At 54.6% G+C, this 17971-nt stretch overlaps 5 protein-coding genes across 5 annotated transcripts; 3 read left to right on the top strand and 2 right to left on the bottom strand.

Moving 5' to 3' along the window:
- Positions 1–3451: 3451 nt before the first annotated feature.
- On the top strand, positions 3452–8745 carry J4E93_004153 (uncharacterized protein; the record flags this gene model as incomplete). Its single annotated transcript, XM_049342082.1, has 5 exons — positions 3452–4328; positions 4424–4907; positions 4954–6829; positions 6877–7207; positions 7325–8745. 5 exons carry the CDS (start codon positions 3452–3454, stop codon positions 8743–8745), a joined length of 4989 nt encoding a protein of 1662 aa, XP_049200234.1.
- Positions 8746–9966: 1221 nt separating this feature from the next.
- J4E93_004154 (uncharacterized protein) lies at positions 9967–10708 on the top strand (the record flags this gene model as incomplete). The annotated part of the gene is made up of 3 exons (XM_049342083.1): positions 9967–10056; positions 10114–10242; positions 10301–10708. The coding sequence occupies 3 exons, from the start codon at positions 9967–9969 to the stop codon at positions 10706–10708; spliced, it is 627 nt and encodes a 208-aa protein (XP_049200235.1).
- A 157-nt stretch (positions 10709–10865) lies between these two features.
- Positions 10866–11654, bottom strand: J4E93_004155 (uncharacterized protein; the record flags this gene model as incomplete). The annotated part of the gene is made up of 2 exons (XM_049342084.1): positions 10866–11464; positions 11522–11654. 2 exons carry the CDS (start codon positions 11652–11654, stop codon positions 10866–10868), a joined length of 732 nt encoding a protein of 243 aa, XP_049200236.1.
- A 482-nt stretch (positions 11655–12136) lies between these two features.
- On the top strand, positions 12137–15173 carry ALA1 (Alanine--tRNA ligase; the record flags this gene model as incomplete). The annotated part of the gene is made up of 3 exons (XM_049342085.1): positions 12137–12227; positions 12282–14914; positions 14994–15173. The coding sequence occupies 3 exons, from the start codon at positions 12137–12139 to the stop codon at positions 15171–15173; spliced, it is 2904 nt and encodes a 967-aa protein (XP_049200237.1).
- Positions 15174–15683: 510 nt separating this feature from the next.
- Positions 15684–17725, bottom strand: J4E93_004157 (uncharacterized protein; the record flags this gene model as incomplete). The annotated part of the gene is made up of 2 exons (XM_049342086.1): positions 15684–17384; positions 17441–17725. The coding sequence occupies 2 exons, from the start codon at positions 17723–17725 to the stop codon at positions 15684–15686; spliced, it is 1986 nt and encodes a 661-aa protein (XP_049200238.1).
- Positions 17726–17971: the final 246 nt, after the last annotated feature.

Below are 17971 nucleotides of genomic sequence, written 5' to 3' on the forward strand. Positions count from 1 at the left end.
ACTTCCTCATCTACAAGTTGGAACTTACTAGGAGTTGATGATTTGGTGGGAAATGAGGTGGGAGTTCATGAGGGAAAAGACGAACGGAAATTGGCTATATCATGGTTGGATGTTGTACTTCTCGTGCGCAGAGGACAGCAGCCTATGGTGATACGATCCGTTTGGCGGCAAGATGCAGACAAGGTGCAGAACAATTCAATCATACTGCCGTTCTAAGGAATGTACATGACCTATTGTCGCATGGGTATTCTGAAATGCGTGAGCTTTCGTTGCGAGTTGCAGTCATTGAGGAGGGGGATCCGCACTGGGGATGCTAGCGCAGCTAATGTTGGCGCTGGCTCGTGCGTTTTCCATGCAGGTCAGCGGCTTGACCTCGGCAGGCAGATGTCATCAAGGCCCCACCCCGACCATGACAAGTGCCCGCACACCTTGAAGAAATCAGGGTAATCCATCGTGAACATATCCAGCCGAAACAGAAAACAGCAATCTTTGCGCCTTTCGCAAAAAGAGGCAGTTTATTGGTACTGGGCCGAGCGTTGTTTGTTGCGATTACGAACGGTGCCAGCAAATTCCCAGCTCCCCAAGGTTGAGGCAGTATTGGCAAGCATCATGGCGCGGACACGGCTGTGTAAGTGGTTATATCTGCCCTCGGACCGAAAGTTTGATTGTTGTCGCTGAAAACCTTGCTCGATCAATGGGCATGAAAAGGGGCTTTGCGCGCCGTTGATGGACAGAAAACAGATGGGTTCCGGCACGGTTATGGCTCTTCGACCGATCTGCAAGCGCCTGTCGTTCCCGCATGCACCAAACTAGAGGGCGACTCTAGGTAGGCGTCGCCGATAACCACCTTGCTGCGCTCTGCTGTCGCAAAGTGACATCTTGGTGATTCAGCGCATTTCACGAATAGCGTTTTGAGTGTTGAATGTGCCTTGAACATCTTTCAGCCACCGGTTGATTGCGGCCAGTGCCCTCCTGCAGTGTACACGACCGTGCAACTCGCAATGCGTGTACTGACTTGCCTGAGTTTGTCTATCGCCGTGTATCAGACGACGTAGTTCTCGTAATTTTCATGGCGGGACCGGATCGCGTGGCTTTTGAATCCAGTTGATGGCAAAGATAACCTAAAGACCGCTCCTTCAAGATGAGACAATGCCAACACATCCCCAACCGCCATGCTGAACCATGCTGGGGTCAAACTTTCACGAAGTGCTTTGCTGAGGCATGAAACGTCTCTGTAAACCAGACGCGGTGGAGGGGGGTTGGCAGCGATATGTTGTGAGTGGGCAGGTTCTTGGCGGAAAATGATGTGCACTACTGAGTGCTGGTGGTGAAAGCGACCGTGAAACGCCCCGATAACGCAAATATAAGATAACGCTATGGAGCTCTGCGATCACTCAAAGTCTTGTGACTATAGGACTCTGCATCGATATGCGAGCGCGAGCGATGACGAAGAAGATTCCTCGCTGTTATCACGTATTCGTCAACACGTGGGCACAAAATAGTTGTGTCGCAACTTCAGAGATCAAGTCAATGAGATCTTTGAGCTGCGACCTGCCTGTAGGACCAGAGCAGTGTCGAAATCCGGCCCCGCCTCTGCTGCTCATAGACAGGTTGATCTGCAAGGCGCATTTCGATAATCACTCCACGTCTGTCTTGGCGCAAGAGTATTGTGAGATATCGCAAGCTGAGTTCTCGGTCACTTGGCGAATTTTAGTCACCAACACGTTCGAAACGGCTCCCGAGTTCGAGTGAGGCCCAGCGAAGGAGGGACTGGCGCGTTCCGCGCAGAACCGGATAGGCCACTTTGGTTAGGGTCGGTTGCAAGTCTGGGAGTGCGCCGGGTCGCACACGCAAGTCATTGTCAACGAGACGGCTGCTTTGACAAGCCGTGTTTTGACATCGGTGTCGTCTTCTGCGAAAATCCCATCAAAGCCCATGAGACGGTGCGTGGGCCACATTGTTGCTGCAAGTGCGCGAGCTGATGTGCGCCAACGATCACGTTAGCGAATGCCGGTAACAGCGAATGAGGAGCGGGCAATCTGAGGCCGACGAGGGTTGCTAGGGTGCGGCTGGGTGTCTGGGTGTTTCGAAGGGGGCAACAAGGCAGCCGACACGATATGACTGAATGCGTCTGCTAGCGTCCCTTGTCTGCGGACCTAGCAATCCCGCGAACCGCACGGGTTGCAGGCACATGTGCGACACGACCATGGGCGGCGCTGGAGCTTCACCACCAGATGGAAGTCGACGATGGAGACGATCGGGCCGTCTGAACCAGGCTGATTTGGCCGGAACAGGTGGATGTGTAAGAGAGTCAGACGCGACTGGGCCTAGTGTGGCAGGGCCGCAGAAAGGAATAACAATAAACGATCCAGGAGCTCTGCGTTTCCGGACACATGCGCGGGCAATGAGGCGCATGTCCTGACTCTGCCAGCTTGGGTGACGCAATGTGTGCTGTGGAAGATTCGGCATCAAGCCTTTCCATCCACGGATCTCTGCCAAACGACGAGGTCTCGTTAAGACCAGTCGACCCTTGTCGGCGCTAAATCGAGTTAGACGATGGACTGCACCATACATCGCCTCCTTCCAACCTTCGTCGCCGCGCCCACGCCATCATCACAGCACTCGATACCAGATCAGTAAACCTGGCGAAATGTCGAGGCGCACGCAATCGATGAGGTGTGATGGATATAATGCCTCAATTTGATGAAACCGAGTAGTGACTCGAACGACGCAGCCTGTCCGCTGGCCTATACAAGTGGACATGACTGAGACAGGCGGAGCAACTGCACATTACAGAGATAGTCGCCGCATGATGGGTGCGTTGCCGGTGTATGTCAGACAGGGGTGGTGGAGATCGTTGAAGGATGAAGCCGTGTGAACATGAACGTGCAAAAACCATCAAAAGAACACATCGTGACAATCGACCCATCAGCGCCCCCATCGCTTGCCGAACGACGCACCTGTACGGCGTGGGCAGGCGCGGGCGCTGCTGTCAGGGTGCTGTTGTTAGCAGCACCGATGAGAAAGATGAGATATGCGTAAGAAAGAACCTAGGTCCCACGGACGTAGCCTTGGGCCTAGCTTGGCACCGTTAGACCCATACTACAGCGAGTCCGCCATCTTCGAATTCCTTCAACCACTGCTCCCTTCTTCACTAATTCTTCCCCACACCACGCTTTCTTTCGTCTAACCACGAAACTTCCTCCGGTTTCGCCATCGGCCCCATCAAGCCAGCCGTCTTGAACCCCGAAAATACTCACCTTTGACTTGCTACTTCACAAGTTCGCGTGTATGCGCTGATGGGCCTTCTCATGCTGCGTTGATATCCGCACTTGACGGGCTTCTTTCTAGCGACAACCCTGGCGACAGCCCGCGCCTGCCTTGAAAGGGTTCTTCGCCGTCCTTTTCCTTGGCCGTTTTATTGATTCTGCCTTCTTCTGCAGTAATCGGCATGGCGGACACGAAGAACGGCGAAGGTGAGGCTCCGTCTTCGACGGCTGGGGATCAGTCGAATGCACCATCACCGCGCAACGAAGATGACGCGCAAAGCAATCAACAGCATCAACCCAGCGCTGCATCAGAAGTAGCGCCTTCGAAATCAACTAGCAAGGCTTCTACCAGAAACTCGACACCTGCTGCTTCTTTGGAAGTACGGGAGCCTGCACAAAACCCCAACGACGCGTCTTCTGCCATGGACGACGTGCAACCATCACCCGAGGCGGCCAACGTCGCTTCAAATCAGTCCAAAGCATCGTCAAAGGAGCCAGATCAAAACGGTGAGGCGCTATCGTCATACGGTACGCGATCGCGCGGCCGTCCTGGCAGGTCGCGACCTAATTATGCTGAGGACACCGAAATGGACTTCGAAATGGGAGCTGCAGCCACAAATGGCAACGCATCTGATCCGCCGTCGCGTAATTCTGTGGCTCCCGAAAACGGCCAATCTGCCAGTGTGGGTGGGAAGAAAGGTTCCGCCTCTGCACAAGGCAATGCATCGTGGGGTAATTCCGGAACCAACACTAAAGAGACCGCGCCGAATCCTAATGTTTCCGGCACATCAGCAACAGCTGCATCGACTCAATCAAGCACACCACAACCACAGCCCGCAACCAAACGACGCAAAAATGCTGCTGCGAATGGCGCAAATGGTAGTCACGCGAGTGCCGCTGCGCCAAGCCAAGCAGGGGCGAAGCGCGGAAGCCATGCCAGCGCCATGGTAGCCGCCAACAGCGCGCGAGAGACCAACATGATGACGTTCGAAAACACGGGCGCTTTCCTCAAGGACGGTCATTTGGAAGCCGACGATGGCCAAATTCTTTCAGTCAACGGTAAGTTTTGATTTGCTTTGGCTGCAGCTGACGGTCGCTCCGTTACGCCAGCCACGTCTTGCGGCTTGATTTCCGTTTTCTAATTGGATGTGCAGATCAGGTGTACCTCGTGTGCGAGCCGCCCGGCGAGCCTTACTACCTCTGCCGGGTTATGGAATTTATCCATGTCGACAATGACCCCAAGAAGCGGATAGAGTCCATGCGAGTCAATTGGTTCTACCGCCCACGAGATGTCCAGCGCTACAACAATGACACTCGTCTGGTCTACGCGACCATGCACTCCGATCTATGCCCTCTGGCGTCTTTACGAGGAAAATGCCAGATCTTGCATCGGAGCGAAATCGGCGATCTTGACGAGTACCGCAAAACTAAAGACAGCTTCTGGTTCAACCAGGTTTTTGACCGCTTCATTCATCGCTGGTACGATGTCATCCCCGTCTCATCGGTCATCAACGTACCCGACAAGGTCAAGAAGGCCCTGGACGAGCGGTGGAAATACATCTGTCTCGAGACGAGTCGGGTAAAGGAACTGACAAGCGCTGTCAAGAGCTGCAAGCGTTGTGTTGGATATTGCGCAGCGTGAGTCTTCATTTACCCATTCACGTGACGAAGCTAACCTGATTAGGAATGACTCTGTTGAGTGCGCCGTCTGCCACAACACCTATCACATGAACTGCGTGCGCCCACCACTACTCAAAAAACCATCTCGCGGTTTTGCGTGGGCTTGTGGCCCATGTAGTAGAGCTCAAGAGAAGAAGTTGGAGGCCCGTCTGGGTACCCATCACGAAGATGCCGAAGAGGAAGAAGTCATAGATGAGGAAGAGGAGGAAGCAAGCGGCGATACCAATGCAGACACACCGGACCCCGATTCCCAAGTCGACACACATCCTGCAACCCAGGCCGAGATTGCTTTGGCTAAGATGTGGCCTATGCGATATCTTGGCATACACTGCCGTGTAGAGGACGCACTGCAGTACGACGATCGGGCCATTTACCCTCGCGCAAGTTCTCGGCTGGGACCTCGACACCAAGCAAACGTCAACGTCTGGCATGGACACCCTGTGGAACTAGTCAAACCTGCGGAGATTAAGAAACGCTACGTCAAGGCTGCGGGCAACAAGAAGGAAGGCAAGCTCTCGAAAGAGACAGTTGCCGCGATCGAAGCAGACAAGGCGGAGAAGGCTAAGCGCCCTAAGTGGGTGATGGACGAGCCGCCTGGTTATGTTCGCCGTGGTGAAGACCTGCCGAACAAGGACTCCAAGTGTACCGCGGAATTGATGTTCAAGATGCCCCCACTAGGAGTACACTCCACTCGAGGAGAAGACAACGCTCCCAACGTCACGGAAGATCAAGTAAAAGCCTACATGGATCGGGCAAGGGCCTTGGCCAAGTCGCATGTTGGAGTAGAACCGTACAACACGAACTTCTTGGATCGGTGCTTGACGCTCTTCACCAAATACCAGTACGACGCGGATGTAGCCTTGAAGCATGTCAAGAAGATCGACAAGCGGAAAGACCTGAAAGAACCGGAGCTGACCAAGGAAGAAGAGAAGAAGTGGAACGAAGGTGTGGCAAAATATGGTTCTGAAATCAGGCTCGTCCGCCAGCACACCAGCAAGACCATGTTCTACGGGGATGCCGTGCGCTATTACTACATGTGGAAGAAGACACCCAAAGGAAGGGAGATCTGGGGCTCTTACAGCAGCCGCAAGGGACGCAGCAAGAAGGTCGAGCCTGACGCACAATCCCGGCTTGTTGACGACGTAGCGGATGCCGCAGATGACTCGGCTTTCGACAGCGCAAAGGCCATTCAGCGCAAGCGACTCTTCCAGTGCAAGTTCTGCACAGTTCGCCACTCTCGCCAATGGAGACGCGCGCCTGGCGTGACGCCTGGTCAAATGATACCCCCGGATGGTCGTTCCAAGGACAAAACCGGATTCCTCATCGCCCTTTGCCTGCGCTGCGCGAATCTATGGCGCAAGTATGCAGTGACATGGGAAAATGTAGATGAGATCGCAAAGAAGGTTGCGCAGGGTGGAGGTAAGGCGTGGAAGCGTCGCATTGACGAGGAGCTCCTACGTGAGGTCTACGCCGCGCAGTCAGATCCCAGCTCCAAGAACCCCACTCCGGAGTACGTCGAAATGCCGGCTGCTACCGCCCAACCGATTCCAGAGCCACCGAAGAAGAAGCAGAAGACTGCCGCCATCACCAACGGAGATAGTGGAACAACAACTCCTGTCAACGAGCCTGTCTCGAAGAAGAAAGAAAAAGAGAAGGCTGCCCCGGCACCCAAGGCCCCAACGCCACCACCAGTTCCTGCGCCTCCAAAACTGAAGCCTTTGCCATGCGGTGTATGTCGGTCGTCGGAAGGTACGCGTCTAGAATGCGCAGCCTGTCGGCTCACTGTTCACAAATCTTGTTACGGTGTCGAAGAAACGCGACAGGCAAACAAGTGGTATTGCGACCCATGCAAGAACGACAAGAAAGAGAGCGTGTCATATGTAAGTTGCATTTTCGGCATTTATGATATCGTGCTGACCATTCAAAGACCTACGAGTGTGTTCTCTGTCCACAGCAGGAGACCGAGCAAGAGTTCTATGAACAACCGAAGATCACGCACAAGAAGCGGACGGATCGTGATCGCGAAAGGGAGCGCCTAGAGAAGGAGCTTATTGACAAAGCCAAGGACGAATATCGCCTTCGGCAACAAGAGAAGGGTCGACCGCTTGTGCCCCGTGAACCGCTCAAGCGCACCGCTGACAACAACTGGGTGCACGTGTATTGTGCAATATGGCATCCCGAAATCAAGTTCAGCAGCGCGACACGTCTCGACATGGTGGAGGGAATAGGAGCACCAACACTTCGGTACGACGCAGTCTGTAAGCTGTGCAAGACAACGAACGGCGCATGCACATCGTGCCTGCAGTGCCACGCAACTTTCCATGTTGGCTGCGCTCACAGCAACGGATATACTTTCGGATTCGACATGACCCCAGTCAAGGTCTCTCGCAGAGATGCCGTACCTACAGTGACTATGAACGGAGAGACGGGTACTCTGATCGCTGCGATCTGGTGTAAAGACCACGCCCCCAAGACGGTTGTCCACCCAATGAATGAACCCGTAGATGGAACAGATCTGATTGCGCTTCAGCTGTTCGCGCGGGAGTTCAAGCAGGCTGACCTCACCCTGACCGGTACCGCGCGCAAAGCCAATTTGGTGGACCAATCGACACGCATCGTACCCCAAATCGTGCCTGCGCCGGCCAACCGCCGAGCATCTGCAGTCGCAGCGCCCACACCCACGTCAGCCCGAGGTCGACAGTCCAACGCTGGTATATCAGTCAAGGAAGAGTCGAGCGAGCCAGCGGCGCCCAAGCCTGAGCGCAAATGCGTGCGCTGCAAGATCGAATCCAGCCCACGATGGTGGAAACTTGACGAGGAAACAACAGCAACACAAGCGCCTCGTGTAGTAGACGGACCAATCGACCGCGATGGTACTGCAGACATGAACGGCCACATCGAGAAGAAGCCCGTAGTCGAGGAAGGCCAAATCGTCAACAGCAATGGCCAAGGCGATCAGCCAATGACGGATGCGCCAGCCGTTGCTTCACCAGCGCACAAAACCTTGCGACTCAACACTGATGTGGACGCTGCTCCCTCAGCTTCATACATGTGCCAGAAGTGTCATTGGAAGAAACAAAATGGCAAGGATGATGAGGAGGAAGAGCGAGCGAGATCAGTATCGATCTTCAAAGAGCCACCACAAACGTACCCTCTGCCTGCGACTCAAATCCCACCATATCCACCACCACCTGCAGCTCTAGCAGGAGGCTGGGCGATACCAGGCGGCCCGGTACCAGGTCAGCCTCCGCCGTTGCCTTCATGGCATAGCGGTATTCCTCCAGGGCCTGGGCATCCCCCACACCACATGCCCAACGGGAACGGTTACGGGCCACCACCACTACAAGCTCCACCTGTTGGCCACATTCCTGCGTTCCACGCGCCATACCCGCCTCAGCCGAACGGTTACTCAGCCTTTTCAGGCGCACCGATGCACTCGGCGATAGCAGCGGCAGGGCTTCGGCCACCGTACTCTGGACCACCCATTAGTGGACCTCCCCAGCTACACCACAACAACGGCGCCATGATGGTCAACGGGGCTATGCAATCACCACGGACAATGCCCTATTCTCCAACCCATCCTCACGCACATCCTGCGTCGCGTGAAAGCCCTTTCACTGCTCCTCCTCCAGTAGCACAGTACCCTGTGCTCCACCACGGAAGCCCTGCACCTGGCAGACCGGCAACACCCATGGATACAGTGATGCGGGAGGCACCAACAGTCACGTCAGCGCCCACTGAGCGCGCCAACACGGGGGCTAGCGCCAGTCCATCTCTTCGCAACTTGTTACATTAGACTTTCCTTTCGCTCGTTATCCTTTCTATCTGTATACTCGGTTTCATTCGATCTTCAAGCATGGGACCGGAGTTGAAGCCTTTGGGCGTTTTCTATGTTCAGCGTCGGATGCAGGAATATCCCTCCCGGTGACGTAGCATTGCGAAACATGCGGGGACCTCTGGAGTCTACAGTGGAATGGCGGAAGTATAGAGTGCGATAGTGAGGTCTTCATTGGGCATGTTAATCGGGCGTTTGGTGGCATTATACCACAACGTTTACTCTGTGTTTTGTTTCTTTTTTGCTTTAGGTCAGCGAAGCCGGCATCCCAACGGCACTGAATTTGATCCAACCTATCATTATGACATGTCCATTGTGCGCGCCTCAGTGCTGCGAGGTTCTCCGCGTAACTCAATCTGTATCCCAACAGTACTTTACAACGTGATGTGGGGAAAAAGAAAGTATCTTGCGGCGGCGGCAATAGCGGCGGATGATTGCTGTCTAGCGGGAACACGCGCTACTCAACACGTAACACAAGGAAGTGTATGTTTCAATATAAAGAATCGAACCTCACCGACTGTTGCATCATGGTTCACGCGCATTTTCCAACGCAACAAATGCCACAGCCACATTTTGACAGACGAAGATGCGGAGTGAAGTCCGCCACATCCGGCCAGGCGGGCAAGGAACAAGCTTTCAGCCCTGCAGGGCACGGTTACGCGCTCCACTCCTTTCCACGCGTCCCTTGCAGACCAGAGCTCCCCCGACCTCCCCAACCTCGAGGCTTCAGTTGCCCCAGCCACAATCTTCGTCACTTCTTTTTTTGGTTATTCTTTTTGTCACTCATTCAATTCCATCGTCGTTTCCATAAGTTTCCATTTCCTTCTCCTCAAGCCACTTCCTTAGTTATTTACCATCGAGGGTCAGCCACTCAACAGCCGCCCGCGCATCCATCCCATCTTGAAACTCAACACACCCACGCCTCACACATCTGAAACAATACCCGTTGCCAACCCACTCCACACGCGACACACCTCCCTCTCGGGAGCCTAACCGACCGAAGGACAGAACGACGTAGCAGTGGCGCAGCTGTCCCATTAACCGCTCATATCGGCCATATCATCCTCCCTGAATTGCGGCACATACTGGGCTTATACCAGTCGATCTTCCCCTCTGCGATCCAACGTAGACATCCACGACTCGCACCACTATCTCTGCTGAGAATACACACACATTGCAGTTATGATCTCATTAACAAAGAGATACTGCGTCGAATTTGATGACGGATCGAGGGAGTGCGGCTTCGACGACAATGGCTTTTGGTACTCAGACGTATGTTTGGCTCATTACCAGTGGTCTTAACAGGACTTTGAACTAACAAGATAACAGAAAGGCATAATCGTCAAATGGATCATCCTCGCAGCTTTCTTTCTCATATTCTTCGGTTGGTTTGTAGGAGGCCGCATTCACGCAAAGCAACGTCTGAGGAAGGGCCTACCGTTGCTCTCATACCATCGCGTACGTTACCCCTCTTCTCCAACACACGCAACCCTTCATATACTAACGGTCACAACAGTTCCTCATATCCTACTCTGAACGCCGCCGCCATGGTCAGGTCCCCCAGAACCACTTTACCTTCTACCAAACGCAAAACCCCTACGCACCTAACGCACCCAACCCGCAATACACGCAGCGACAGGACGGCACATGGGCGGAACCCCCGCCACTGTACCAGAACACTGATGCACCGCCCCAATACTTCGCGCCCCCTCCTCCCGGCGCCACCAAGATGAACCCGAACCAAGGAGCTCAAGGTATGGAGATGCCAGTATACGGTGCCCCACCACAAGGAGTACCACAACAAGCCGGACCTCAGCAGAGCGGCGTTGTCGGTTCCGATGTCGAGCAAGGTCAATCACAAGAACTGCCACCCCGGCCAGCCAAGGCCAAGATCATGGGTGTTTTGGATAGATTCAGACGGTAGATAGGATGCACATACAAAACAGCTGCAAAAGGCGGATATACAAGATCGTGACTGGATCACGTTGATTGCATTTGATGTATAACAAGCGTTACAAACTATCCATAATAATTTCATGACCAACAACAAGTAATACCATTCACTCAAACAATCATTCGAATCAGTCAATGTCCATGGCATCTCCGTCTCCCTCTACAGGTGACGCCATAGCTTGGGGTATCGCATCCATAATCCTCGGTCCTCCAACCACACTACTATCCCTCCCGAGATCCACATCCACAGGCTCCGTCACGGGATTAACCTGCTTATCCCTAATCCTCTGCCGCGCCTCTACAATCGCCTTGCGCACATTATCCTGCGCCTCGGGCACCGTCAAACTGCTCGGCACATTATACAGCACCAACTGGTTCTTATCCGTGGGCTTGGGCTCTGGGCCCTGTAAGATGTGCTGAGGGATTTTGGAGAGGTGCTTCTCGATGTCGGAGAGGAAGATGGGCGTTTCCTCGTCGGATTCTAGGTCTGAGAGTTCGGCGCTTAGGTCTGAGATGTAGACGCGGTGGGGCGTGTCTTCTATCTCCATGCCGCATGCTTCTTGGGAGGGGCTGGCGCGGACGTGGCGTGGCTTGCGGGGTTGTTGGCGTCGTGGTGAGACGAAGGCTAGAGGGTCGCCGTAGGAGGTTGCGCCTTGGGGATGCCGGGGGAGGGGGGCGTCGGTTGAGCCTGGGACGGGTATGTAGAGGCGTGTGCCATTGTTGTCTACTGTGCTGTTGTTAGAAGGGGGTTTTCCATGTGTACAGTGTAATGGGTGCGACATACCTAGATTCAGCAGGTCGAACCGCTTACTCAGCCGCTGTTCATTCTCGAGCGAGCTGTCGGCGGCTCTCTTGGTGCCATGGGGCGCATTCTGTTGTTGCGCGAAGGGACGAGGGGAGCTAGCGACTTGCGCCATGCATCGCAGCTTTGGCAGGAAATCGTGCTACAAGTACTCCCGAAGACAGCCGATTGGTAGGGGTGGTGTGATGGATTAGCGATAGGGCTGGTGTTGGGATCGGGACATGGTGGTTGTTATACTGGGAGCGCGGTCGTCTAGGCGCACTTACGTGAAGCTTCCAGAAGGGCTGAGGCGCGCCATGTCGGTCCTCCGAAGCTCCTGGGCCCGCGTTCCACAGGTCAGCCCCGCAGTTTGCTTGCTGCAGCTCGAGCCGCCCGCACCCTGCCCACATGTTTTCGTGAATGCTGCTATCAACGCGAGCTGCCCCTCTGAGTCACCATACGGTTAGACGCCGTCTGCCCTTGCTCGCGACCCGTCACTCGCACTTTCCTCGTTCGCATTCGCCTCGGCTCGTCCTGTCTAGACGCTGCACGAGACTCTTCACCTGTACACGCCTCCTCTCGCTGCCCCTCCCCCACGGCACCGCGCCGGCCGCAAACATGTCGCTCGTTGAAGAGAAGCACGAATGGGGCGCCGTCCGCGTGCGCCAGACTTTCCTGGATTACTTCAAGGAGCGCGGGCACACGTTTGGTGCGTTTCCGTCTCAGTGTTCGAGAGTCAAAAAAGTCAATTGACAACAAACAGTGCCTTCCTCGTCCGTCGTGCCCCTCTCCGACCCCACCCTCCTCTTCACCAATGCGGGCATGAACCAGTACAAGGCCATCTTCCAAGGCACTGTCGACCCCTCGTCCGACTTCGCACAGCTCAAGCGCGCCGCCAACTCGCAAAAGTGCATCCGCGCCGGTGGAAAGCACAATGACCTCGACGATGTGGGCAAGGACAGTTACCACCACACCTTCTTCGAGATGCTGGGCAACTGGAGTTTCGGCGACTACTTCAAGACGGAGGCGGTAGGCTTCACCTGGGAGCTGCTCACAAAGGTCTACGGCATAGATCCCAAGAGGTTATACGTCACATACTTTGAGGGCGTGCCAGGTGAGCTGGAGCCCGATCTGGAAGCCAAGGAGTTGTGGAAGAGCGTGGGCGTACCGGAAGACCACATCCTGCCTGGTGACATGAAGGACAACTTCTGGGAGATGGGTGACCAGGGCCCATGTGGACCTTGCTCGGAGGTACACTACGACCTGAGGGAACCAGTCAATGGAGAGTACAGGAACGCTGCGTCGCTCGTCAACATGGACGACCCCGAGGTCATCGAGATCTGGAACAACGTCTTCATGCAGTACAACCGCGAGCCCGACCGATCACTACGACCGCTACCGAACAAGCACATCGATACCGGTATGGGATACGAGCGATTGGTCTCAGTGCTGCAGCACAAAAAGTCCAACTACGACACCGACGTCTTCACACCACTGTTCAAGAGGATACAGGAGATTACTGGAGCGCGGGAATACAGGGGCAACTTTGGAGACCAGGACCCAGATGGTATCGACACTGCATACCGCGTCGTCGCGGACCACGTTCGCATGATGAGCTTTGCCATTGCTGACGGTGGTGTGCCGAACAATGTCGGTCGGGGATACGTCGTTCGCCGAGTGCTTCGGAGAGGTGCACGATACGCGCGCAAATACTTCGAGACGGAAATCGGCGACTTCTTCTCCAAGATTGTTCCTACGCTGGTTGAGCAGATGGGCGACATGTTCCCCGAGATCAAGAAGAAGCAACAAGACATCATGGAGATTCTGGACGAAGAAGAAAAGGCATTCGCCAAGTCGTTAGATCGCGGTGAGGTCATCTTCGAAAAGTACGCGCAAAAGGCCAAGGTCAAGGGCTCGGATGAGCTGCCAGGAGACGATGTTTGGCGGTTATACGACACCTACGGTTTCCCTGTTGATCTGACGAAGCTCATGGCGGAAGAGCGCGGCCTGAAGATCAAGGACGAGGAGGTTGAGGCGGCACAAGAGAAGGCTCGCGAAGCTAGCAAGGGAGATAAGAAGGCTGGTGCCGTAGTCGTCAAGTTCGACGTACACGACCTTGGTGCGCTGGAGAACATGCCCGAAGTCCCAAAGACCGACGACTCCGCCAAGTTTGGCCGCGAAAACATCACCGCTACCATCAAGGCGATATATCACAACAAGAAGTTCCTCAAGAGCACGAAAGAGGTACCGGAGGGCGAGCAGTTCGGTGTCTTGCTTGACAAGACAAACTTCTACGCCGAGCAGGGTGGTCAAGAATTCGATACTGGAAGGTTACTTGTAGATGGCGAGGCCGAGATCAGTATCGAGAACGTGCAGGTGTATGCCGGCTACGTGTTGCACACTGGATACATCAAGTACGGCGAGTTGAGCGTAGGCAGCGAGGTCATTGCAGAGTTCGACGAGCTCCGGAGACATCCCATCCGCAACAACCACACCGGTACCCACGTCCTCAACTACGCTCTTCGGGAAGTTCTTGGTAACGAGGTTGACCAGAAGGGTTCTCTAGTCGCACCAGAGAAGCTGCGTTTCGACTTCTCGCACAAGGCTGGTCTGTCAGACGCGGAGCTAGACAAGGTCGAGAAGATTTCCTCCGAGTACATCAAGCAGGATTCACAAGTCTACGCCAAAGAAGTACCACTCGCATCCGCAAAGGAGATCCGCGGCGTCCGCGCCGTCTTCGGCGAGACCTACCCCGACCCCGTCCGCGTCGTCTCCGTCGGTGTCCCAGTCGAAGAGCTCCTCAGCGACGTCAAGAACGAGAAGTGGGAAAAGCTCTCCATCGAATTCTGCGGCGGTACCCACGTCCTCAAGACAGGCGAGATCAAAGAACTCGTCATCCTCGAGGAATCCGGCATCGCCAAGGGCATCCGCCGTATCGTCGCGGTAACCGGCCAAGAAGCCTACAACGTCCAACGCATCGCGCGCGAATTCCAAGAACGCGTCCAAGCCATGGGCAAGATGGCCTTTGGCCCCGCCAAAGAAGCCGAAGCGAAGAAAATCGGCGTCGACCTTAACAACCTGACCATCTCCGCCATCGCAAAGACCAAGCTGCGCGAGGAGTTCGCCAAGATCCAAAAGAGCATTCTGGACGAGCAGAAGACTGCTGCGAAGGCTGATAACAAGCGTGTGCTCGATGAAGTGACCAAGTTCTTCGAGGACGACAGCAAGAAGTTCATGGTGAAGAAGCTGGAGTGGTCGAGCACGGTCAACAAGGCCATCAGCGAGGCTATCAAGACTGTCTCTGGTCCGAAGAGTGCACTCAAGGATCGGAGTTTGTATCTTTTCTCTGCTTCGCCCGAGGAGGGTAAGGTTGTGCATGGGTGTTATGTTAGTGAGGTATGTTCTCCCCCTTACTCCCTCCCCAATGCTTTCGTGTGGGAGAGTCGAAGGATCCGTGCTAACGTCTACAAACCAGCCCTTCAAGAACGCAGGCGCCGACGGACCCAAATGGGCCGCTGCTGTTACTCCCATTATCGGTGGTAAGGCGGGTGGCAAGCCGGGCGCTCCTACTGCGATTGGCCAGGGTACGAATGCGGATAAGGTTGATGAGGGTGTTGCGGAAGCGACCAAGTTCATTGAGAGTCTTAAGCTCTAGGGTCGTGAGATTAGACTGTGAGCGTGCTTGCATGATCCAGTCGCTGTACTGTGAGATGGCATGAAATTTAGACGTCACGAAGATCAATGCATTTGTATGAGTTGTACTGCTTGCTTCAAATAGACTGAGTCTCCCTGTTCTGACTGTCAGGTCAAGCATGTACTTGATATCACATTGTGGCATTTCTTCACGTTGCACTTGAAGCCAAAAACACCAGTTTGAAGTTGACAATAAGCGCTCCACCTTATACAAGAAAAAAAAACCACAGGTCTACAGACCACATTGACATGAAAACATGCAGAGTGAGTAGCTTAACGTGAATGTAGGCTTTACATTGTTTAGTTTTTTCTTTATATTAACGTAGCTCTACGTTAACGTAGGCTCTATAGTGTTTAGTCCTGTCTTAGGTCAACGTAGTTCTACATTAACGTAGGCTCTACAGGGTATAGTATTTTTCTCAGGTCAACATAGTTAGTTCTATCGAAAGCAACAAACCCCAAACTACACCACTCACCCCCTCCACCCCAAAACCACATACCACACGCCCCCCAGCACAACCACCGTCCTCAAACTCGTCCTGAGTTCCCACCAAAACAGCGCTAATCCCTTTCTCCGTTTCCGCGGCTTCTTGGACGCTTTGGTGCTAACGCCGTAGACTCTGACCTTCTTGTCTCCCGCATCGTCGTCGACGTCGAAGTCTTTGGCGGGATCGTAGCCGGCGTGTTGGATCAAGGGGAGTTGGTATTTCGAGTGTTGCTGTTGTTGGTGTTGGGTTCGTGCTTGAGTAGTCGCTCGAGCGGATAGGTTGCCGTTTCGTTCAGAGGAGGTCGATGAGTTGGAGGAATGGGATTCCTTTTCCAAGGTAGTAGCGGGAGTGTTGGTAGTCGGCAATAACGGACTTTCCACCTTTTCGTCCTCGCCATTCGAGATAACGCCTAGCATAACGCCCGCCGCGCGAACGAACAGCAGCAACAGCGTCACTCCGAACAGACTCCCATATCTCAGGAACGTGCCAATCTGATCCGGTAACAGGCACAACTTTGTTTGAATCGTCTTACTCGCATCCCCCCCATTCAACGGCTTCCCAAGCGTATCAACCGGATTCCATAGACTAACCAGCACAACACCCGGCAGCCTAACGCCCATAGCCCAACTAATGCTCTTAACCGTGATCTCGCGTATGCCGCCGCCAGCACTGGTATACGCTTTATGCACCAACTCGCAGTAATCGTGGTCGTCGCCTGAGAAAGCATACCGGATGTCACCGACCTTCTCAGCAATATCAGCGGTGATCTCGCGGTTGAGCACGTTTTGGTATTGGTAGCCGCCGCGGACGGATATGGCGTTTCGGTCGTCGTGGTCGAGGGGAGGTTGGCCGGGTGGGGGAGGCGTCGGGGGCCAGTGTTCGCGGAGGGGGCCGCAGGGTGTGCCTGGGGCGCGGTAGAGGGGCACGTGGGTGAGGAGGATGGTGGGGAATTCGGTGATGTCGTCGTCGGCGTGGGGGAGGGGGGAGGCGGCTAGATCTTGCGCGGAGATCGCGTGGTGTGGCATGCCCGGGTAGGGTCGCAGGCCTTGTTGCGCTCGTAGTTCGCGTTGGATGAGGCGCTTTTTGCGCTTCTTTGCGTCGGAGAGGAAGTCTTTCGTAGGACGCCATATCTTCTCGACTTGTTCGGGAGATTCCTGGCCGAATGCGCTCAGGGAGACGCTGTCGATTGAGACGAATGTGTGATTTGCGATGACGTCGATTCGGTTGCCGTCGCCAAAGTAGGCTTCGAATCTGTTTCGGACGCCTTCTTGTACTCCTTTGGCGAATCCCAGGTCATGGTTACCAGGTAGACTGCTTATGAGCTTCCGTCCGGGCTGTCCTGGTCTCGCCTGCATGCCGCCATCACCCCAGTGCTTGAAGAAGATGTTCCCGAATCTTCTGTACTCGTTCATCCAAAAGTCGTCGCCATATTTGCGGTACTGCTTCTCCGGCGAGGTAGTTGTGCGCGTAGACCATTCGCGGCCACCGTCGAAGAGATCGCCGAGGAAGAAGATAGTGTCAGGGTATAGGATAGTCTGGAAGCGAGAATAGGTGCGACGGAGGTACAGATCGGTGTACTTGTAGGCTAGAGGGTTGAGGGGCCACGGGCGGCCGGGGTAGGTGTGCGGATCTATGAGTTGCGGATCGGCGACGAAGATGAGTCTGTGGGGATTCGCGCCGGTTTCCTATAGTTGCGATTAGTTCCGCATAATCGGGTAGATATTGTGAGATATAGACGTACCCAGTCTTCCCATTTGTCCCAGTGGCAGCTCTCGACGGCGCTGTTGAAGATACCTCTCTCGCCCCAGTACAGGACCACCCACCACAGCAGCACCAGCCCGTTCACGAGCGTAAAGAGCCGCTTGAAGCTCCAATTCCCACTGCGCAGCTCATTTCTCTTACCCTGCACAGCAGGTCGTATGCGATATAGAAAAAAGGCCCTGCCCAGCCGCCATGCCTGGTGTGTCAAGCTCTCGGGTTCTGAGTATGCGCCGACGGGAATGCCATACTCGTCGTATGTGGTCATTGTCTGTCAAAGGAATGAAGGAGTTGCTGGCGCAGCATTTTTGAGAAAGGATGCACGTGAGGGGAAACGTTACGCAGTCGTGAGCATGTCGCCTGCGTAAAGCTCAAAGGGGGACTGGGTGCGGCGTGTTCATGGTCTGGGGAAAATGCGGCCCAGGGTCCGAGGCTGATCCAAGGCCGATCTGCCGCCGCTACCATGGCACGAGGGGCTCAACTCTATGCAGTGTAACCCTGCTAACCAGGTGAA

Source organism: Alternaria ventricosa, assembly GCF_023758065.1.
Source record: "Alternaria ventricosa strain BMP 2768 chromosome Unknown scaffold_6, whole genome shotgun sequence".
NCBI lineage: Eukaryota > Fungi > Ascomycota > Dothideomycetes > Pleosporales > Pleosporaceae > Alternaria > Alternaria ventricosa.